The sequence below is a fragment of the Micropterus salmoides genome, unplaced genomic scaffold, assembly GCF_014851395.1.
Source record: "Micropterus salmoides isolate LMB-PRFRI ecotype aquatic unplaced genomic scaffold, ASM1485139v1 Ms_hic_scaffold_13, whole genome shotgun sequence".
NCBI lineage: Eukaryota > Metazoa > Chordata > Actinopteri > Centrarchiformes > Centrarchidae > Micropterus > Micropterus salmoides.
In genome coordinates this window covers 9,770,793-9,795,463 of record NW_024040374.1, presented here as the reverse complement: position 1 = coordinate 9,795,463, position 24,671 = coordinate 9,770,793, and the positions used below count along the sequence as shown (strand labels likewise).

Below are 24,671 nucleotides of genomic sequence, written 5' to 3'. Positions count from 1 at the left end.
AATGAACTCAACTTCCTGTCATCCCAAAACTGCTTCATCTTCAAGTTCCCACAACAGCCAGTGAGCTCATACCCCATTACTTCTTAATCAAACAGTTAATCAGCAGTTTTGTGATTTCCAAACAAGAAACAGGCCTTGGTCTAATCACCAGGATGCAGTATTTTGCATTCAAGACTTAGGTGCAGAGGTAAATGAGAAGTTACTGGATTTGAGTCCCTCCTGTAGTGTTTAAAACCACTTAAAAGGAGTTATCCTGCTCTTAGAGGATCCACTTACACATGCATGGATTACAGTGAATAAAAGACAAAAGGCTGAGTCACATCTCTGACAAGAGTCTCACCAGAGAGCAGGTGAAACCTCTCGCAGGATTAATAACTGTTGTCACATAGCGGAGGGAATTACAGCGACCTCACTGCTCTGCTGAAAGTAAGAAAATTACGATGTGAATAGTCACTGTCAAAACATTCACTCTTTATCCTGCTTGATTTCAAATAACATGAGGTTATTAAAGTTTAGCCAATACAAGGCCCATCTCATATTGTCCTGTAGTGCCTGCAAACATAGGTTGAATGTATTGCTAAACATTTACCCACAGATACCAACAGTTTTTTTTTAAAGAGGTGTTGACAAAAAACACTTACTTCTAGAGAAGAAGTGCTAACAATATATTAACACACACAACTGCAGACTTGATGATTAAGCCTGTTGTTATAATGACTAATTAACATTTTGTAGCACCTTACACCTTATTAGAAATGGCAAATTCCATGAGCATTCATTAAGGAATTACCAACATATAATGCTGCATTATTACTAAAGAGAACAACTTAGCAACCCAAAAGTTATTCTTATTTATGGACATTATCTGATCTACAATGAATTAATAAATGATTTATCAACCATTAAGAAACTTTAAAAATGGTGATTTAAAAGAAGGCGGTACCAAAAGCTGTGTTAAATGTTCAATATTTTGCCATGCCATTATTCATTAGCTCTAAAAATAATAACAAATGATCCAAGGACCTGCTGCAACTAACGATTATTTCATTACTGATGTATCTGCCAATTAATCTCTTGATTAATAATTTTAGCGACAAAATGTCAGAAGATTGTGAAAATTGCACACATCTATAAAGCCTGAGGTGATGTCTTGAAATAGCTTCTTTTGTATGATAAACAGTTCAATACCCAAAAGGATTTTATTAGTAGTAGTTTATTATCAAAGAAGACAAAGAACAACCAGGTAATGTCGTCATTTTGGGAACTGGAACAAGTAATTGTTTTTTGTTTATGATCAAATCAAACAAAGAGAAGCAGCAAATCTTCACAACTGAGAATCTGAAGGAATTATTTGGCACATTTGGTTGAAAAATGACCTAAAAGATTAATTGATTATCTCAACAGTTGCCACTTTATTGCCACTTTATGTCAATAGACTAATACATTATTGACTAATCATTTCAGCTATATATGCACCTGTTGTTTCATTTAAAGTTTATTCAAATACTTAGAAAACTATTACCACTGATGGAAACTATGGGGCAGTTCAAGTGAGTGAGGGTGGAGGGGCAGTTAAGTGTATCCTTTTTTTCCATTGTCTCCTTTCTTTTGTCACTAAGAGGTTTTTGTTAATGTCTCCTGTTTAACAGATGTTTCAGAAAGCAAACTCCCCTTATGTTCAGGCTTTCTTTAATTACTTATCAATAGTGGAAATTTGTATTGACAAGGGCCTGTCAGGAGGAGACCTTTGTAGTTGTCAGTTATCTCAAAGGAAGGCCCCCCCTTCGGACACCAACTGGATCGATCGCCATGCGCAACACAATTGAGAGGCCTTTTGGGGGCCGTGATGATAGTCTGGGAGCATGTGGGCCGAAGAGGAGAGAGCAGGCGGAGGAGCTAAAGACTTCTTCATCGCGGGAATCGATAGGGCTGGCTGGCCTTTGACCTGAGGGAGACAGAGAGAGCGGGCGGCAGGTCAGTCGGTCTGCTTAAGCCCCTCTGAGTGCCAGGATCACGCTGTGAGGCCTGACACTGGCTATGACACACTCAGGGCTTAGAGTGACATTGACCCGGTTGCAAACACACCAAGTGCACACAAAAAAATCTCAAACATACACATAGATGGCTTTGGCTCAGAGAGCAGCATTTAAGCGAGAAGATCATTTTATGTCAGCTAACAAACCAATCCATTAGTCTGATTTTATTGATCTAAAATGAGGAGCTACAAGTCTGAGAAATGCATTACTCTAATAATTCCTCCTTTATAAGACCTAGACTCTTATTACCTTCCAATTAGCTTCCTATGATCTCCTGTGCAGCCCTTGGGAGCACAGCAATAAGCAGCTACACCAGCAGATCAATACAAGAGGACTGAGTAAAGATCAGTCTCTTAATTGGACAAGAGCGCTAGATTAAAGACAGAGAGAGAGGGAAAAGCAGCTGTGGGTGCCCCAAGGGTCAAGGGTACCCACAGTGGGCTAGACTGGGATGCAAACGGTGACCTCAAGACCAACAGAAAGAGAAAACAGACCCCGGCGGGTTTAAGCCATCGTCTTTTCAGCACCATCTTTTAAGACCCAGTGATAACACAAACTATGTACACAAAGTAAGTTTGAGTTTCATCCAAACTGAGTGGAGATACATCGGAAAGGAGAGGTGCCACAGAGTGCAGGAAAGTAAAGATTTAATGTTAAATATGTGCACAAATAAAGACAGTTTAAATAAAGATCTGCACCTGTGCACATATTCAGCATTTTAAATGTTTTCACTTTTCTGGATCCTCTTTTCTGTGTTTTCCAGTTTGGGAAGCCTCTCCCCACTGTTTCTCATCCATTCTCAGGAATGAAGTTTCTCATGTATAATGTCTTTTTAAGTTCTCTGCCTGAAACGTTTTGATTCTTTAAATGCACCTTTAACCATCTTCTGCAGTTTATTCTGTTAGTAAAATATGTCAGAATAAGTCACCGTCTGCATGAGTCTGATCTTTCCAGGACTGCCGATGAGTTATTTAAAGATGCAACACATCAAGAACCTATACCCTAAATACCTTTTAGAGCTGAAATGATTGGTCAAATAATCGACTAGTGAACTGACAAAAAATTAATTGGCAACTATATTGATAATCGATTAATCATTTTAGCCATTTCTAAAGCAAGAATGCCAAACATCTGAAGGCTCCTGCTTCTTTAATGTGGGAATGTACCGCTTTTCTTTTTTTCCCTATATAAAAGGAAAGTGAATATCTTTTGGTTTGGAGCTGAAGGTCTGGGCTGAACTAATGATTGTTTTCTCGATTATTCCTTTGATCTAAAAAAATAACCAGAAAATAGTGAAAAACAACTGATTTGGGTCAAAGGCAATGTCCTCAAATGTCTTGTTTTGTCCGATTAAAAATCCCAAACCCAAAGATATTCAGTTTATAATTATAGAAGACTAAGAAAACCAGCAAATCACACTTGGAACCAGAACAGACACTGTAGCCTAGTGAATCTTTTGCGGTTTCACTTAATTAAAAGAGTTCAACGATTAATCAATTGTCAGAATAGTTGCAGACTACTTTTCTGTATTTCTACAAATCAATTCATCGACTAATGGTTTCAGTGTATTCAGGATGTAGGCAGTAAATTGTTGCCTTGCTCTGGCTCTCGCCAAGATAATGCCCTCCATCTCTCAGCATGGGCTTGGTTTTAGAGCCCCGGCCTGCAGCTTCCCCCTCGTGACCCCCACTAGTCAAAGGTGATCACGGGGGAGAGAGAAAGAGAGGCACTGATCGAATTTGATAATGAAGACGACCCCTCTAAGCTGCTTTGCTCCACATGTTCAAAATCTCTGCAACACTCAATAAACACTAGGAAGGCCCCCTCCCTGTCACTGGAACATTGTGTAGGTATTGATCCCAGCTAACTGGCTCTTTTAATACCTGGGGTCTGTGGCCCGGCCTGGGGAAATGCATACTGACATGTGACGGGAGGAGCTTAACAGGCAAACACACCGAAGAAAGGATGGGCCTCTCAGTTTAGCATTTCTCTTCCATTTTTTCCAATTTACACATCTGCTGAAGAAAAGAGAATTACAGCCGCTGCACCTGCTGTTATAGGGACATATAGCTTGCAAGAGGCCCAGCACTGTACTGAGAAAAAAGCTGTCACACTGTCAAAAACTATTTGTGCAGCAGAGGTGGAAGAAGTATTATGATCTTTTGCTGAAGAGGTAGCATTAACACAGTGTAACAACATTCCCATTACAGGAGTAATGTCCTGAAGTGAAAGTATCATCAGCAAAATGTACTTTTAACTATCAAAAGTAAGAGTATGTTTATCAATAAAGTTTTTCAACTTCAAAGTTCTAGTTTTTATTTTTAGATCACTTCAGTACTTCAGTACAAAACATTGATGAATTGAATGAATCTACTGCTGTGATTAATACATGATGAGTTGTAGTGGTTTCTTTTCCTAATAATAAAAACAGTGCTAACCACAATGAAGGTTAGTATTGAATTCAGTCCCTAGTTTAGCCAGCAGCTATACCAACATATAGGTGGATGGGAGACCTCCTGGGAAAACTAAGTTGCTGCTGGAAGTAGTATTGGTGGGCTAGTCTTCCCCACTTCACTCTCAAGCACTTTGAGTATGTAAGGTGAAGCGCTATGTAAATGTATTTATTATTATTTAACAAAACCACTTGACATATCTGTATATCAACAGGAGCCATTATAGAAACTTCTATCAAATTAAAAACTAACACATGTAACTGGAAAGGTAATCCGTCTGTGATGTTTGTCAGTGTGACTTTACAGTTGTTGATTCAACTTAATATCTTACTTAACTCAGTTCAAAGTTGTCTAATGAGTTGTGAAACTAAGACTTATTATTCAACTGAAGTTCAGTTAACTCCCAATTTTAAGGCAGCAGGGGAATCTTATTTTTTGTTTCTGAGCCAAATAACCAGCAACTAAAGCTGTATGTCGGACAAATGTAGTGCAATAAGTACAATACTTCCCTCTGAAATGTAGTGGAGTACAAGTATAAAGTAGCATAAAATGGAAAGTAAAGCACAAATATCTCTGCAGATGTACAGACTGTTGAGACTTAAAGACAGCAAAGCAACATCTTCTTTTAACTAATACCTTTTAATAGAAAAAGTTAAACAACAAAAAATGAACAAATACAAAAAGAAACAGCTTACAGCGTATATTTACAGAACTCGAGTATTCTTTCAGTCGTTTTCAACATAAAACAGCATTGGTTAGCTGGCACTCACTAAATGATTAATTGTCTTTAATTAATAAACCAGGCCTAATTCAACAACACCAAACCTAATTTTTTTAATGGAGGAATAACATGACATACCTGCTATCACAACGATTCCTGTTGCTTTATTTCATGCAGTGCACATGACACAGACACAGCGGTGGATATAATCAGTATTTGGTCTGAACTATAAAATACAGTCATATATTCCATCAACTATACCAAATAAGTAGGTTGCAGACACTTTCTTTCATATGATCAAGTATTATAGGATTAGTCAGGTTTGAGAGCCAACCAACAACTCGATAGGAGCCGCACCTTAAACAGAGCATCAGTGACAGGTAACGAGGTGCAATGTGAAAAACACAAGTGCATTTACATAGCAATGTTCGACAGACTAAGACATAAATGCACTTAAGTGTAACTAAGAAAAAGTAACGTGTTATTCATTAGAAGTGAATGTTTTATAACACAGATGAGGTACTCAGACTTGGGCCCTATACAACAAGAGCGTTTCTATAGTGCAATTTAGGCTGAAGATACAGCCTGGCATGAATATCATATTAATCATCATTGTTCAGCGGACAATGCCCTGGCATTTTAAGTAGTTCTTCTATAGAAAGGTTTCACTGATATACTGTTTGAGACCTTAAAAGACACTGCCCAAATAAACAAAAATACATTTTAACTAACATTATTTAGAACTGAAATACCAAAAAGCAAATGAAAACACTGTTAATTTGGGCTTTTATTGCTTTGAAGGAACTGGCAGTTCTCTTACTCAGTCCAGTAGGTAGCAACAACAGTAGGTGCTTTTTCTGCTGAAAACTTCCAACTGTGCTGAATCATCCCTCCCTCCGACTCTCTGACCGTAACTCTGTGAGAGCAGGTGCAGGTCCCCTGAACTTCTCTGTCTCCCTGCAACCAACAGGAAGGCAGGAAGTTGAACTGAGGAAAGTGGAGTAGAGGGGTCAGAGGTCATCTTTTGACCTTTGCATCCTCCTTGATCTTCCAAATCATCAGCTCCATGCAGGCAGACGCATCTTCGCTCGAGTCGTGGCCCTCCACTGGAAACACATGAACAAATGACAGGTTTTTGTTACTTAAATAATGCCACACTGAACATGTGAAAAGCTGCAGTAGAACACCAGTTTCCATTAGATTAACACAGATTAATGTTAACTTTCTAGTAATATGGAAACAATACACAATAAGAATTACTTAATGAAAAAAATGTTGTGTTGATGTTGTTAAAGATGATGTTAAAGGTTTAGTGTGTAATATTTCTGAGGAGTTATTGACAGAAATACAATATAATATCCATAACTATGTTTTCAGTGATGTATAAAGACCTTACATTATGAACTGCTATGTTTTTATTACCTTAGAATGAGCCATATATAGCTCCATAACCGCGGGTCCCCCCTTCCGGCAAATAAGTTTTGCATCGGAGCAATATTTTCAAACATTAGATGGTGGGTGAGAATATGACACATAATATTGACATACATAGACGTGGGTTAGCTCAGTCGGAAAAGCGCAGGACTCAGGAACAATGGGGCGGATATTTACATGTGCATTACTCCGGTTTGTGTTGTGCAGACGTATTGCAACAGAAGAGAATATTGTGAACATAAATTTATAAATTGACAAAATAGAAAAATATAGAACAACAACGATGAACGCAATGTGCCAGGTTTGTGCATGATATGAAATGAAGTAAAATTTAGACGTGCACAGACATTTGCCTTATTTGAGTGTCAGTGGGGGACCTTGGCTTGTTAATGAAGATTGTGGATGACACCACCCTCATTGGGCCATTCAGCCTACAGGTGAGAGATTGACCATCTGGTGACCTGGTGCAGCCAGAACAGTCTGAAGTTCAATGCTCAGAAGACAGTGGAGATGATCGTAGATTGTAGAAAGAGCCCAGCCTCCCCCTCCCCCATCATCCTGTGTGACTCCCGTCACCACTGTGGACTCCTTCTGCTTCCTGGGCACCATCATCTCCCAGGACCTCAAGTGGGAGCTGAACATCACCTCCCTCACCAAAAAGGCCCAGCAGAGGATGTACTTCCTGAGGCAGCTGAAGTTGTTCAGTCTGCCAAAGACAATGATGGTGCACCTCTACACCACCATCATTGAGTCCATCCTCACCTCCTCCATCACCCATCTGGTACACTGCTGCCACTGCCGGGGACAAAGGTAGGCTGCAACGTGTCATTCGCTCTGCAGAGAAGGTTATTGGCTGCAATCTTCCATCTCTTCAGGAACTGTACACCTCCAGAACTCTGAAGCGAGCAGGAAAGATTGCTGTTGACCCCTCCCACCCTGGACACAAACTGTTTCAGACTCTCCCCTCTGGCAAGAGGCTGCGGTCCATCAGGACGAAAACCTCTCACCAGGAAAAAAAGCTTCTTCCAGTCTGCAGCTAGTCTCAGGAGCTTGACGGACTGGTGACTGGAGGTGCAGCTGTTGGTATACAGGGAGAAGAGCAGAGGGGAAAGAACGCAGCCTTGAGGGGAACTGGTGCTGATGGTCCTGGAATCAGAGGCATGTTTTCCCATCTTCACGTGCTGCTTGCTGTCCGTCAGGAAGTCTGTGATCCACCTGCAGGTGGAGTCAGGCACGTTCAGCTGGGAGAGCTTGTCCTGCAGCTGGGCCGGGATAATGGTGTTGAAAGCAGAGCTGAAATCCACAAACAAGATCCTGGCGTAGGTTCCTGGGGAGTCCAGGTGCTGAAGGATGAAGTGAAGGGCCATGTTTACTGCGTCGTCTACAGACCTGTTGGCTCTGTAGGCGAACTTTAGGGGGTTCAGGAGTGGGTCTGTGGGACAACACAAGGCACTCAAAAGACTTCATTACTACAGAGGTCAGGGCGGCGGGTCTGTAGTCATTTAGTCCTGTGATCCTTGGTTTCTTGGGGACAGGGATGATGGTGGAGGCTTTGAAGCAGGCTGGCACATGGCATGTCTCCAGTGAGGTGTTAAAAATATCTGAACACCGGAGACAGCTGATCAGCACAGTGCTTCAGGGTGGATGGGGAGATACAGTCCGGCCCAGCTGCTTTGTGGGGTTTCTGCCTCCTGAATAGTCTGTTGACATACCTCTCTGAGATGGAGAGAGGGACAGAAGCAGCATCATTTGCAGAGGACTGGTCCTTTAGCCACTCTGAGTACAGTCGTTTAGCATCTCGCACCACTTTGCTAAACCTGTACTTTGACTCCTTAAACCTGACCCTGTCCCCACTCCTAAATGCCTCCTCCTTTTCCAACCTCGGCTGTCTGAGTTTTGCTGTAAACCAGGGTTTGTCATTGTTATAACTCACCCTGGTCCGTGTTGGTATACAGCTGTCCTCAGAAGCCGATGTAGGACGTCTCAGCATCAATAAACTCATCCAGACTGTTGGTAGCAGTTCTGAAAACGTCCCAGTCAGTGCAGTCCAAACACACCTGAAGATCCTCTACAGCTTCACTGGTCCATTTTTTTGAAGTCCTCACCACAGGTTTACAGAGTTTTAGATTCTGTCTGTATGCAGGAATCAGGTGGACCATGACATGATTAGTGTCCCAGTGGAGCGCGGGGGACGGCGTGATAGGCACTGCTAACTGTGGTGTAGCAACTGTGGTGAGTTCTTGGCTGAAGAACAATAACAAGGGATTTGTCTGCTCCACATACAGTATCCGGTCGGCCAGCATGCACTGTGCGTCCTGCATGTTGGCCTGCGGTGGAATGTAAACACCAACCAGTGAATGAAGCAAACTCACAGGGAGAGTAAAAAGGTTTACAGTTAAATGATAAAAAATTCCAGATCAGGAGAACAGTGCTGCTGAATCACTGTCACGTCGGTACACCAGCCATTGTTGATATAAAAACAGATACCTCCACCTTTTGCCGGAGAGCTCTGTGTCGCGGTTGCACGTTGGAGAGAAATATTGCCAGTAGCAGTGTGAAGTGTGAGACGCACTAACATATGAATAATTTACTGAATAATTAAGTAAATATAATTTCTTAATAAATATACCTGAAGGAACCTCATTTCTTGACTGGCCACTCTCTGCTTTCTCAGAAGAGACACCTTTTGTGCTGTGTCAGCAACCGCAGCTGTCCTATGCTCTTTCAAAGGTTAGGGGGCAGTGGTAGACTGAAAAGTTAGCGACAATTCACAACCTTCACCACTAGATGCCACTAAATCTTACACACTGAACCTTTAAGAAGAAAAGTCTACAGCCATGCAAAGCGTAGGCTGTACTTCAGCAGAGCAGTGCTTTGAGCTAAATGTTAACATTTTGGTGTTTAGCCAGTATAATGTTTGCTAACATTTGATAATTAGCATTAAACACTATGTTCAGTTCAGCTGAGGCTGATGAGAATGTCCTTAGGTATTTGGTCATAAATGTATCGAACACATTGCTTTTTTGACCTGATGATGGCGGTGGATGAAAAGTTTAATGATCACCGACGTTATTTCAATTTATCCTGAGAGAGACATAAATGTTTATACACAATTTAATGGAAAATCTATCCAATAGTTGTCAAGACATTTCACTTAAATCATAAATATCAACTGCATGGTGGCGCTAGATGAAAAGTCAGGGCATCACCAAAGTCACTAAGTGTTACATTTCCCAAAGGCCATCTTTAGGAATCTTTGACTCTGAAACAGATAGGCCTTAATATTTCAGGGAAACATCTTGATTAGTGATGGAAAAACAAGGCTTTCTAAAGTTGAGACGTTTCAGCAGCAAACTGTGCTGAAAATGGATTTTACACTCCTGCTTCAGTTGACACAGTGTGCATGAGTGCCATCAGCTGGAGACATGGATGTGGTGCAGTCAAACTGGATAGCATGTAGCGGAGGATTATCAAAATATCCAAAATAGGTTGGACGCCAGACAGGAGAATAAACTTAATCCTAAATTACATAAACATTGCCAGCCGATTCAAGACATACAAAAACATCTTCTGGATATGATGTGATGCACCACGCATTTACATTTATGATTTGGCATTTACTACAATTTACTTTAAATTCGTGAGGCTTACTGCACTGCATTGATTTATTTATTTTCAACCTGTAAGTATGGTTGCAGCAATATACTGTGGTATGAATGTACATTTTCTTATCTATGGTATTGAATTCTACAGTATTAGTAAAGAAATAAAAAAAAAAAAGTCTATATCACAGTTGTATCTCAGTCAGGACATTATACTTTGTGAAATTATAAAAAAGCGTTTGTCAAACCAAAAAACTCTGTTTTCATTAATTTAAAGGCCACTGTAACTGATAATAATAACTGTGTTATACTGTATGCCATGATATCCTGATATTTGATGATTATTGTACTACGACAATCTCATACTGTTGCAACCCTACTAAGAATCCTATTGTATTTTTTATTTCTATTATCTGTTACGACTTTCTAAAAAAAAAAAAAAAAAAATTTCTAAAATTGTTTCTTTTTGGCCAAAGGTTTGCCCTGCGTTCTTTATAAAGCGAGACCTTGGTAAAGGAACAGCGTCAGCTGTGGGCCTATAAAGCTCATTAAAACATTTGATGTAATATTTATGATTTAATGTTCATACAAAAACTATAAATTGACTGTAATTTTGTTTGAGATTAATGTTAACTTGGCATATCTGTAAATCTGCTGGTTATGCTTCAGTGAAATATGCTCAACAAATAAAAGATTAACTGATGCAGACTGATCACTCAGTCATTCTGTAGCTGTTTGTTGTTTACATGGATTTTGGCAGGAGTCGGTTACAAGATTATGTGATTTTGCTCTACGGCATAAATGTGTGTGGCATGCAGAGGAGAGGGTCTGTTTGTGTAACTAGGGCCATGTTTATCTGACAGGTTATTATGTATGTGTAATAGGAAAGAAATACTCTAAGAAAAAAAGAAAACATTTTTACACAGTATTAGGACTCAAATGGTTTCTCAATTTGCTGGGATTTAATGGTTTACTTATTTAAATCCTAACAGACCTTAAGTCATAATTCATGAAATTATTTCCATACACAGTTTTAAATGCTTTTCTAATTTTACTATCACTAGCTAGAACAACATCTATTTGTTTAATGCCTGAATGCAAATAAACCTGAAAGCATAAACAGCATAATGAAATAACACGTATTAGGTGTTTGCGGTACTATGATTTTTGGACAAAGAAACATGTCAACAAAAAAAGTGATGGATAATTAAAACATGTTTATGATAACTTTTGTCGAATTCTGTGTGATTTTCTCACCGTTGTCCTGAATGATGCGCTTGAGGTGGTCGGCCATCAGGTTCCTCAAGGCACGTTTGTAGGGCAAGCCGAGGCGGTGAGGGAACACGATGGCCGTGTCTACAACTGAACTGTGGATTAGCTGGAGGCAAGAGAGACAGACAGAAAGAGGGGGACAGAGATTAGGGCTGGGACAATATGCTTACCTCCTATTTCGATTCCATCATGATATGTGGGTGCCGATTCGATATGTATTGCGATTTGACATATATTGCGATTTGATAGTATGATTTTTCTTTTCTTCTTTAACACTAGACCATGGGAAAAGTTGAATCATACACTTCTAGAGGCTGTATATCATGCGTCATTTATCCAAAAACAATGCAGATCACAGTCTGTCTGAGTTTTATTTCTTTGCTATACTGCATACAAAAGTGGTAAATAAAATGAATTTGAAGTAAATGGCTATATTTAGCTATTCCTGCTCTTATTTAATTAAATTCATTAATTTAATTAATTGTATAATGTGTACTAATAAATTCATAATAATTTAATATGTAATGCTATAATGATAATTAATATAATCATAGCAATGAATGATTTCTGTGATCAAAAAATCGTAAAATAAAGAATCATGATACTTCAGTGAATCGATTTTTTCCTGATCCCTACATAACTTCAGGGTTTTCTTTTAGCACAGGCAAAGCAGTAGCAACTCAGTGTATCAGCCTGGAACTAAGGCTAATGAATAAGCTGATTCTCCCGTTAAAGCAAGAATCTTCTCGAGTTACTTCCTGATTGTAATTTCACAATGTTTTACTGTACTGCTCTGCACCTGAAGACTTCCTCATATGTGCTGAGTTTCACTTGACCCAGTTATCATTAAAATTTGTCCACTAAAGTTAGTGAAGAACTACTTGTGGTGATTCTCAACAATTTTGTCTAAATCAAATAAAGAATTAAGTAAAGCCTAGACAATTTCCTTTAAAATAATTTTAGCTTTTTTACATTTTACACAGTTTCACAAAACACCCCGGCCAATATGTGACTTTCAAAAATGTGTGTATTTATTAAATATCCCCCATTTAATATTTTTACAATAAATATCTTGCCTAATACAGTCTTTATGTTTATACTTCAATAATTTAAACAATTTATAATTTTTCTCAGGAAGTGAAAATAAAGTAAAGGTGTAGTGCAAAGTGATTGATAAGGGGATTCCTCTTTGTTTGTCACGAAAGCATAGCTGATATCACATCAGTAACGGGCAGCAGACAATGGTTTTGTGGGAAATGCAAACATTGTATGAATCATCATTTCAAAAGCGTCAAATAAAAAGTCTTGAAGATTACTGCCGTGCCACAGTACCTTCAGAGCAAGCAGGTCGCTCTCCAGACTGTGTCCTATGAGGATGGATTCAGCACTGAACATACTGAGCAGCACGGCCTGAACATCTCTCAGACTAATGGTGACGCTCTCCAAGTCCTCCGCCGTCACACCTGAAAATCTGTGAGAGATATGCGACATTCAGTTTATACCGCCTTTACAGTCCTATGACTGCGTCAAAGACAAATTTAAGACAGGGGTATAACTGACAGTTACTTTCATTACAAGTTAAATTCAATAGCACACACGAGCCACACAGTGTCAAGTGAGAGAAACTCACCGTGTGTTGTAATCAACCACTTTGCTTTCAGGTTTGACAAATGTATCGTAGATGACTTTCATCTCAGAGTCAATGACTGTCACCCTTGTCAGTTCCAGGCCCTGCCTTGTGTAACACTGTTTCAGAGGGGAGAAAAAAACATAATATACACATGCATGCAGCATAAGAATGAGCACTGAGCGACTCTCTATGTCCCATTAGGCCCCACTGGCCTATAATAAAGCAAATCTAAAATCACACACACAAAAGATGGCAGTTTAAGGCTAGTTGTGCAAGTAGATGAGAGTTTTTCCCTTAGGTAAACATCTCTGTCTGACTCACCATCTCACAGTCCAAAGCAAACACCCCTCCATTGCCATCTGCTGGGAGAGTTTTACTAAACGTTGTGACGTAGCCATCAAATGACTCTTTACGCCCGTCCTGAACGTGTTGCTGTGGGAATATGAAATGTTTCAAGCATGGGGTTGTTTATCAAACATGTTTTAAAAGTTTAAATGGATAGTTATTGTAAGATATCCTGGAAGTCCTTGAAGGGCAAAGGCTGAGGGATAATGATTATTAGTCTATTGTCAGACAATCATAGAACCAGTAACCAAGATGTGTAATTTAAAGTGCTTTTTAAACTTTCTCCATTAGCTGCTTTTACATTAAATTGTTCAATTGTATATGTGAATGTAGTTTATCTTTCAAAATGCCACATTTTAAGATTACATTAAACCACTAAGTCATGACAGCTCATATATTTCACTTCTATAAATTGAAAAGAAGAAAAACGAATAGCTGTTGGCTTGCAAAGGATGATACCTTGGAAACTTGGCAGCCAGGCGTTCCCACAGCCGCAGCACAGCAGCTGTAGCTGGTCTCCCAGCCTCCAGCGACTGAAAGAGAAGAGAAATGAGTCGGACAGAGACACAGGTAAATTACAGTTTATAAAAGAGGGTTGGGGAGAGGGAATGAAATCTGCATTCATTCATTCAATATTTATGTTTATTAACGCTAAATAATTGCAAACAAACTTACCTTTATTTCTCCGCAATCGTCCCCAGTGAAAGCTACATTCCTCTTTCCGTATACAGTTGCCATTGACATTGATCTTATACTCTGCTCCACATCGACAGCATATCTTGCTGAATGCTGAAAATACATTACAGAGTGTGAGCTGAAAGTCAAATAATTGCTGGAACACAAACTGATGTTAACGTAATTGGATACTGGCCATTAGAGTTGTGGGCTCACTCACGGTCTGAAATGGGCTTTTTCTCTGGGAGGTTATATATGATGGCTTTGCCTGCAGATTCAGGGTTTGCTCTCGGGTATCCGTGCTCCTGGAGCTGCTCCTCCGTCATCAGGTACGCCTTCAGCCTTCTGTACAGTTTGGCTCCTAGAGTGAGACAGAGCAACAATTAAAACCTTAACCTTACGCTGAAAAACGCTGAGAAATGTTTGTTTTTTAAGTTGACCATAAATACTTTTGCATGTGGAGAGACATCCGTATGTTGCAAGAAACTTTCAACACCTGCTAAATGTTGTGGGCTTTGACCAGTTGCCTTAAGTGTAATTTATTCTTCTGCGTCGAATCAACGACGTAGGTGACAGCATAGGCTACGGGGCTAGGTAGAGGCTACGCCGTCGCCTGACGTGCACCTCCTCAAAAATGCAATGCTGCATTCCAGGCGACTTGGAACTCGGAAATTTTCGATCTCCAACTAGAAAAATTATCCTGGAACGCCACTTGAAGTCGGAGAAAAAATATGTACTCCGACTTCACGAGTAGCAGCTGAATGACGTCACAAAACAATGTCAGCACCCATGGAAGCACACACTGTAAATGGTAAACCATAAACTAAAAGGCAACAAAAAGTAAATTTGCATGTATTTAAATTAAAATAATACATATACAATCATATAGTAAAACCTGTTCTGCATGTACATTGATGTAGAAATATGTTAGGCCGATTAGGTAGCTGGCTACAGTAAAGACTCACACATAAAAGTTATTGTTAAGAATGCCAAAACATTAGGAAGTGTAATCTACAACACTGACTGACTTGAGGGTTACCAGCTGATGTAGCTAGAGGGGTACACAGTTAACTAGTAACGTATAGGTTATTTATGTCAGTTGTTGTAGTTAAACTGCCATCCTTTGAAGTAACACCTAAAACACTGCTGAGGGTGCAACTGTGTGTACTTTGTCACGGTCAGCCATGGTTTTCGTTCACTTTTGGCGTCATGCACCACCATGCACCTGGAATGCTTTGAGGTCGGAAGTCAGAAGTTTCAACTGGGAAAAATCCCAGTTCCGACTGGTTTCGAATGCGGCATAACTACATGTCGAGTTGACGGGGACTTTAAGCTCTGTGATTGGTACAAGACTGGACAGGAAGTGGTCCATGCTTTGAAGTAACTTTTACTATTGGCCAAAACGGCGGCTGTAACACGGTGGATCAATATATTTGACCGTCGCAACTCAAGCAAAATGACTCTTTTCACTATCAGAATGTGATCCATTCGGTCGATAACATTTGAAAAGACTATACACTGTAGCGCTACTGCCGACTAGCGTTTGGGGGTGTAATTGCAGAATGACGAATACACCGACACACAAGTATAATGCTGCGTTCCAGGCAACTCGGAACTGGGAAATTTCCAACTAGAACTAGTTCCTAGTCTCGAACGCGGCATAAATGCCTGCCTAGCTACGCACGTAGACCCTACGGAGGAGTATAGATAAAGCTAACGGACCGTTTTCCTGTTTATACACTGATACAATCAATAAGGTATATGATGATTTTCATAATTCATTTAACCTATAAATTATTTTGTTGATAAATCAGTAATTAATTTATTCTGTAAGTTGTAAAATATTGATACCAAACACTTTTGACCCAAATGTTTTCAATAAGACTCCAACTAACAAATATTTTTATTATGAATTAACTTTAAATTTTGCTATCTTTATTAATCATTTGGTCTATAAAACGTCAAATACCTGTGAAAATGCCCCTCCTAAATATCCTACAGGCCAAGGTGACATCTAAGAATAACTGGTTATCAATTGGCTATCAAAGTTGCTGATTCATTTTCAGTTGATTGACATATTGTTTCAGCTCTCTGGTGTTAGTGGTATTTTTACTTGATAAATGACTTAAAGGATTTATCAATTAATTTCCTGTTCATCGCACTGTTCAACATTTCTTTCAGTAATCCAACAGTCGTGCAAACATATTCCCTCTGACGTCAGGGCATGGGGCAGGGAGTTTGCCGTAAACAGAACAGGAGGTTGTCACATGGTTATTTGAACAGTTTCACTGTTACTGTAGACAAGTCTCTACTTGACACTAGATTCTTTCAGATATATTTCAGTACTTTTTTCTTCTCTTGGCTTTTTGATTTTATCAGAGGTATAATTTCTGGGATGTGATCAGGTGACTTAAGAAAAACAGAGAAAAAAATGGGAACGACATAAAAAGAATATGTTCAATAACAATTCTAGAGAAAGAGGACTGAAAACACTGAAAACATGAGGCTTCTTGTCATCTTGACTGCAGCCCTGTGTGGGAGTTAGCTGAGTACACATTAGAAGACACAGTTAACTTGCCCCATACCAGTGAGTTTCTCCTCCTGCTGTTTACCCATCCTGTTGACAGTAAAGCTGGTTGTAGCAGCAAGACGACCTCCCAGAACTTCCTCGTGGGACTGGGCCCTCCTGTTTGCAACTAATCCTGGGTCCTCTGCAGAAAAACACACACAAACACAGAGTTACCATTGAAATGTAGTCTAAACACCGGATACAACCATCACATTTCTGGTCAAATGCTTTTCATGCTGATGCTCACATGTGAAGACATAAACTGATGAGATATTGTGCTATGTATCATAACATATGATATCATGTATTTGGCACATCTGGCACAATCAATCCTTAGTTTTTTGTGTAGGCTTAAATAAGAGTAAATACTGCAAGCTATTCTGAACAGGGACTGAAGTGACGCACTGGTGACAGGCGATGGACAGGAGATGCTCTTGTTGCGTAGCTTCTTCAGAGTGTTGACAGCGACATTGAGGTAGATGTTCTTGCTGTTACTACGATCATACACCAGCTTCTCCTCATCAAGGGCCTGAAACAGTAAAACCTCTGTCACTGACAAAACCACAACTTGTTCAACTGAAGCAGTTATTGAATCTCCTCTGTGTTCAAGACCATGGTGTGATTTGAGCAGTAGCGTTCTCTTCGAAAACAACAATTTTTGTTGAAACATTTTCAAAACTATACATGATTTATAAGCTCAGCTAGATATTAGTTACATTGGGACAGAAAAAATGTCTGATAAACAATTTAAAAAAGTTGTAGCTCTGTGTGCAATTAGTGAAAAGAGTGTTATTCATACCATCTGGAAGGCAACGTCCTCTGATGGGCAAAATTTGACACATTCATCTATGAAAGTGTTGAGGTAGCGCTGGCGGATGTTGGTGGGAACTTTGGCCCCAAACTCAGTGGGGATGATAGGGCGCTTCATTGAACCACTCTGAAAAAAAACAAAAAGAGAACATTAATGGTAAATTACATCCTACAGATTAAGCAACTATTTCTCCTTAGAGGGGTGGCCCACCTCTGCCAGTAAATTGTCAAGGTTGTGCAAGAATATGCAGACACAAAACATAAAACAGATGTTCAGAAAAACAATCAGCAGCATGAGAGATTGTGGCCGACGGATACCTTCATGGTGGGTGTGTGTGCCAACCTCTTCTGCATGACAGTGGACACGGTCTTGGACAAGATGCCAGCGGTGGTTTGGGCCTTGACAGTCTGATGGGTTTGGCCGGGGGATAACACTCGACTGGCAGCTGGTTTAACATCTGCAGAACCTATTGAGACACACACCATAACAACACTGAGACCACAACATGTACTTAAGGTTTCATTAGGGCAGTGATATGATTATGTAAAAATAAAAGCAAAAGCTGAATCCTGCTACAATATGGAGTAGTGGAGGAACTCATACCTGTTTTGGAGGAGGTTATCTGTGGGTTGGGGCGGTGCGCTATTCTCTTCCTCTCTCCAGAAAAGCCGGAGCTGGAGCTCTTTGAGGCAGCCTTGACTGAGGCAGAAAGCTGAGCAGCTTGCTGCTGTGCCATCTGCATACGCTGGTAGCAGACCTCCTGGGCCGTGAGTCTCCTGTACGGAGGCACCACAGTCTTCGAAGGTGCATCAGTCTGAAAAAACAGAAGCACATTTTATTAAAAAGTGACAGCTTAATTTGGAAAGTATGATGCTGTCATGTCATTATTTGGCTACCTGTGCTAGAAATGAAGTCAGTGACAGCAAGATGGTTTTGATGTAAGCACCCAACATATTATATATATATATATATATATATATATATATATATATATATATATATATATACATACATACATACATACATACACACATATACATGTGTGTGTTATATATATATATATATATAGTACACACAGTATAAGCTACCTCACCATGGAACACCTGACTGACACTCTGGTAATGATAATGTGAATGCACAACTGCTCTATGAGAATTGCTAATCTTAAAAAGTTGGACTCCTTAAATGCTGTAACAAATGTTTGTGTTTTATTCATTGTATATATTACCTTATTATCTCTACACCTATGTGTTTTAGTTTGCTTGGTTTTAAATATATATGATAATAATGTAATAATAAACAGTTAATTTATAATCAGTTATGAATAAATACTGATTTCAATATATAACTTTACCTGTAACCTGTGACTACACCTGAAATTTATATGGCCCAAAAAGCACAACAAAATAACAAACTGCAGACTGGATCTTTAATGAAACTGCCATAGACAGGGTAGGCCAGAAGCCCATCGAGTCGAAAGCAACCTTATACGGTAACTATATCAGCTGACTGTTTAGGAAACACAGACAGCTGATTGCTTCCTGTCAAGAATGACGGTGCATTTAAATGTTACAACCTGTACCAGTGGAAATCCCCAACAAAACCCGTGCTATGCCAGTAGTTTCAGAATCCTTTCAGTGTTTACTTCCTTGTTTGTTCTAATGTAACTGTACAGGCCTCCCAAAGTGACCCCAGCACTACTTGTGATGAACTATAACAATTTCACTGTGCTCCCCCTTTGGCTCCCATGTACATAATGGCAAGGAAAGGAATTGTGTTCCCAACACAGAGACATGCAGAATCAACCACAGTTGTACCAGTTTGACTTCAAGTGATGATGACAAAACTACTTCTTACCAAAAGGGCTAGGGGAATCTCCATGTCGTAATACTTATCTGATGCATGAATACTATTACTTTACCACTGTATGTTGGTTTTCTCTGCTTCGCGTCGGGCCGAACAACACCCCATAATTGTGATATAAGACGCGTATACCACGGCCTGTCGTGAGCTATTGCTGAAACATTCTGCCTGTGATAAAGTTGGGTTGTCATGGTAACAAAATGTGCATTCCTTTTAAACAATTACTGTTTTGTAAACAAACATGTTTTGTATTAAAAGATGTTCTCAATTGTCACGGCTGACGGACTTAAATTTTCCCCGTGACAGCACTGTGGCATGAAGAAGGTGACAAACTTACATTTCCTTTGGCAACACAATGGGAGACTCTCTTCTTTTGACCAGGAAAGAGAGTTGTTAAAGTGCTCTCTGTGCTTTTCTCGTCCTCTGAATCCCTAGAGGGCTGACAGAGCACAATTCAGCATGTTAATTCAATCCCATCAACTGGCAATTGCGTAATATGACTTTGAAAAAAACAGTATGTCGTTAATGAAAATGCCGACTAAAGTGCAACAGTATGGTGAGAAAGAAACACTACCTGTTTAGCTTGCCTTCCTTTGTCTTCCATCTTCACATCCTTGGATTCGTTGAAGATCCGCAAACACTCCTCCATGGGATCTGAGTCAAAGTCCAGATCATCTTGGAAACTAGAGAAGTCAAATCCAACAGAGTCGACCTCGTCCTTACCCGCACTGCTGCCCACCTCACCGCGGTCATCCTCATCGTCAGAGGAAGAAGGGGTCAGCTCTGATGCTTTCCTCTTGTTCAGACGTCCCCTCTTTAAAGCATCCGCAGATTTTCTCACCAGCAATTCTTCGGGTTCCTCGTCGTCGTCATCATCCACCTCTATCGGTTCGGCCTCCTCTGGGCTATCGTCTCCAAACAGATCAGCATGGCTGAGACTCAGACTTTGCCGTTTGTCTTTAAGTCTTTTCCCATTTGATGAGCCGATGTTTTGCTTCACCTTCCCTTTACTGTTCGCAGAGCTAACTTTACTGTTATTACTACTGCTCGGCCTACTAGAACTGCTTTTACTCATTTTCTTTACATTCTTTTCTCTTTTACTGCTATCAAGTTTACCATTTTTGTGTTGGCGGTCCTTATACTTGCCGAGTTCCTTTTCCTTCTCTGATATCTTGGGTTTCTTGCTTTCCTTTGCAACATTTTCTGTATCTTTATCTCGTTTGCTTGAGTCCGTTTTTACTTTTTCCACAGTTTTGATCTTACCATCACTTCTCTTTTCATCTCTGACTTCCCTCTGAACTTTATCAGATGTTTTAACCTTAACTGTGTTTTTCCCATCATCTCGTTTTCCATGACTCTTGTTCTCCTTCTTTGCAGAGTCTTGATTTGAGTTCTTTATTGACCCTTTGTCTTTACTGCTGCTGCTACTACTCTTACTACCAGCTGTTTTGTTTACTTCCTTCTCAAATTTACCACTTTTCTCCTGACTAGTTCGACTAGCCACCTTCTTTTTCTCTAGGCTGTCCTTTCGTTTGATATCTTCCTCGATGTCCGAGTCCCCTGCTGAGTCCTCTTTATTCCTCTGTGTCAGTGTATTTAGCAAATTCTCAGTTCTCTCTTTCCTCTCCTTCCCCACAGCGTCCCAAAGCGACCCACTGTTGCCTTTTCTCTGCTGAAGATTACTAAGCGACGTGGGTCGATACTCTGTTCCAGAGGTCTCCCCATCAGAGTCAGAGAAAGTGTACTTTTTTGAGTCTACACTCTGCCGTGCTTTTTTCACAGCCACAACACACTCCTCATCTGATATATCTGATCCTGGCATTTTGTGTGTCTTACTTCCCATCGTCTTAACAGCTTGTGCCCGCTTGTCCCGCTTGTGCTGCACAGCAATTCCTGCCGTGTAGTTGGACAGCGGGTCATACTCCATATCTGTAGATGGTTTTGAATTGTCCACAGTGTATTTACACTTAGAGGATTTGCTGTTGCAGTACTTTGGACTTGGGGGAGGAGAGGGGAGTTGATGTGTGTGTGTCCGAGATGAAGGCTTTTTCACTGAAGTAGGAACATATTCCATAGAGTTACTATTATTCCCCTGGTTGTCTAAATCCAAGGTATACTTGCTGCAGCCAGGGGTGGGATTATAATCTCCTGATGTCATCTGATAACTCCCAGGGTCATAGGCCATGTGTGAAGGTGGTGTTTTACTTTTAACAGCATCAGATGAAGATGAACTGGTACTCCCGCTGGGATTGTACGGTTCATCCCCAATCCGAGAGAGCTTCCTCTTCTCCCTCTCCACCTCGCTGCGGACCTCCTCGATGGCCTTGTTGACCAACTCCAGAGCACCACTGAGGTCTCCTGAGGCAGCTGGCTTTCCATTCTGCTGCACCTGGGGCCTCACAACTTCTGGGTTGAAGGGATCATAACCTTGATCTGTAGGGATGCAAGATAAACAGTCTTAATAAAATTGACAGATAGAATAATAAAAGGTCCACTTACCCACTTTTCTGGGAGTTTTCAACTAAGGATGCATTAATCCGGTCCTGACCTTTTAAGCATTGGCCGCAATGTGCAACAACAGTTTCTTTTTCACTGGAATTATAAAAGTTTTAAGTAACATTCATTCAGTGAATGAAGGCTACACACTCAATTTTAACACCACAGCAATCCCTGGAGCACAACGTACTGCCTTGTCTAATTTATCCAAACGGTTCCAGCTCAGAAGTTCTTATAAATATTTACATAAATACATACATAAATTTAAAATATTTATAGAAGATTCTCTATAAGGGATGTGAACATGATAAGAAGGGACAAGTTTGGGTGCCAACTAACACTTTGGTTTGCTGGTACATGCACAATAGCTATATTTTATCCTGCGGACACGGCTACCTGCAGACACTTAGTCCATTACCTCAAACGCAAGTTTTGTATTGATCTTTCAATTACAACTTCCTTGTCTCCTTACTTTATTTGTAACCATTTTCTCTCAGTAGTCTTTAGTATAGATGTATACATTATATGTACCTTGTTTTGTTTTTTTATGCTTCGTTTAGCAGATGGTCCTAGTGTATTGGGGGGGGGGGGGGGGTTCAAATACTTAATACTATGCATCTGTTCTCTTGCGCATTTAGCTCAGTTTACAGCAGCAGGACATGCCTGGTAAGAACTGGTAATTTACAGAGTGCAGCTAAGGGTAACAGAAATTCACTTTACACCGTTTTTGGTTTCGTTAGCCCGTTTCGATACGGCATTGTGATCCAGTCCTCCTCACACGTCCTCGCTACCTACTCTGCGGGCGAAGACGTCAAAGTATTCAAGTCAAGTTTGGATTTAATAAAGTAATACTCCCCACCTTTCTGTGCGGTCTGAAGGTCTCTTTGCTTTTTAACGTCTGCCGGTGCCCCGTAAGACGACCGTCTTTGCTGGCTGTGCCTGAAGTGACAGTACGGTCTGTTGCACCCATTTCTGCCTCCTTTGCCTTCGCTGTACTCCGCGTAAAACGGACAGTCAATCCCTCGGAAGAAGCCGGTGGATCTTAGCATTATCTCCAGATGTTCCTCTCATGCCCGCATGAACACACTTGGTCGTTTGTCTGCGTAGTTTTTAAATCGCACTGCCAAAGCTTGTAGGAGCGACAGAACAATAACAACGTCCCTACGGCGCCATGTTGGATTGGTTAGGGCTGACGAAACCTCGCGTGAATTCACACGTGTCGCGCTCCTTGACGTCACAGAGTGCGCTTAATGGTTAACCTACGTAAAGAGTTAAACCTTTTACCCTAGTCTACGCCCAAACATACCAAAAAATATAGAAAGTAAGCCTTTAACAAGTGTACTTGTGAACCAAAAATGTGTTAACATTTGGGGAGTGTGCTTCAGTCAACACTATGCCTACACAAGATTTACGTTTGTCGCCTTTATTGGGTTGCTGGCCTTCTGCAAACCAGCGGTGTTAATTAGACGAAACACCTGTGTGCGCCTTGTAGTGAAATTATGAGTTGAAAGCAACCTCAACTCGTTTTACAAGATAAATGAGACAAGTGTTTCAATATTTTATTTAACAGGTATCCAGTGAGTAGTCATCGAGTCCTTGGGTCCCATGGCCTGGAAATGAAGGCAATAATCGTCCATACATGCAGGTTTCACAACATTTTGGGGAATTTTATTTGCCTTTTTGGCCTTAGCGTCACCCGAGTATCTTTAACACTAATGTGGTGGCATGTTCGTTTCAGCTTTGGAGCTGCAGCTGATGCGAATAGACAGCCTTTCCCAAAAATGTCGAACTACTCCATTAAGGGTCTTGAAAACGGTTAACTGAAATCACAAAACTAAACTAAAACTGCCAAGAAATTAGCCTGACATTACTTAGTATTTTTAAGTGCTCCGACTTGAAATAAGCACATTCACTAGTTTTATATAGGCTATTTGAAGTTAAAAACGTTTAATTACGTTTCTTCAGCAAAATAAAAATGTCTTAGAAAAACTACTTAACTTTTTAAAACACTACCCATTGGCTTAATTTTTTGTTTCTAGTTATGAAAATCCCAAATCCGGACAAGCAAAACAAACTACAACCTCTTCTACAATGCCCCACGATACCTACCTGTAGCTTGACTGTCAAACTTCAGACTTAACAGGTGCTCAGGCTTTTTGTGCACTCCAGACAGTCACGTGATCTAATTAGATCCAGTCCTAATTATGATGCTCATGTGCGCTGCGCAGGTAATCAGTGACATAGTAATTGGCACGCCTTCAGGTACACTTGTTTTCAAAAGTCAGATCCACTACTTCTCTTTTAGCCTCAGACATGTTTTGTTTTGGAGGGGTCATTAGTCACATATTAAATGTTTCTGTTTTAATGGAGACATTATCTTTACACAAAGGAGAACTGAACGGTATGCCAAATACTATTAATTTCTACTCTGTTAAATTGGTTATAAAAAGAAATGTATAAAGTTGTTGTATATCTATTTTATAATCCTCTGTATATGTTCCTTTGTTTATGTTTTTTACCTATGCTTTTACTGCTATTATTGCATTAATTACCTTTTTTTTAACCTAGTTTTAATTTTTTTCTATACTTTTATTTTACTTTTTATTCAGTTATCATTCTTATCACTACTTATGCATTGGTACTTGCTGAGTTTACCTGGTTCATTTGATCCTTTTCTATATATATATATATATATATATATATATATAAACAAACAATGTATTGCACTAATAATTTGAGTTGTTAAATAACTATATAAGGCAAA

The 24,671-nt window shown here is 40.0% G+C and overlaps 1 protein-coding gene across 1 annotated transcript; it reads right to left on the bottom strand.

Annotated features, from left to right (window-relative positions):
• Window positions 1-5,109: 5,109 nt before the first annotated feature.
• On the bottom strand, window positions 5,110-23,125 carry rexo1 (REX1, RNA exonuclease 1 homolog). The gene is made up of 16 exons (XM_038715411.1): window positions 22,767-23,125; window positions 19,986-21,844; window positions 19,749-19,850; window positions 18,152-18,362; window positions 17,866-18,014; window positions 17,537-17,674; window positions 17,143-17,266; window positions 16,754-16,879; window positions 14,389-14,529; window positions 14,169-14,282; window positions 13,953-14,026; window positions 13,470-13,580; window positions 13,149-13,264; window positions 12,851-12,989; window positions 11,504-11,624; window positions 5,110-6,316 (listed from the first exon to the last, which is right to left on the bottom strand). Exons 1-16 carry the CDS (start codon window positions 22,954-22,956, stop codon window positions 6,228-6,230), a joined length of 3,804 nt encoding a protein of 1,267 aa, XP_038571339.1. The 5' UTR covers window positions 22,957-23,125; the 3' UTR covers window positions 5,110-6,227.
• Between the last annotated feature and the right edge of the window lie 1,546 nt (window positions 23,126-24,671).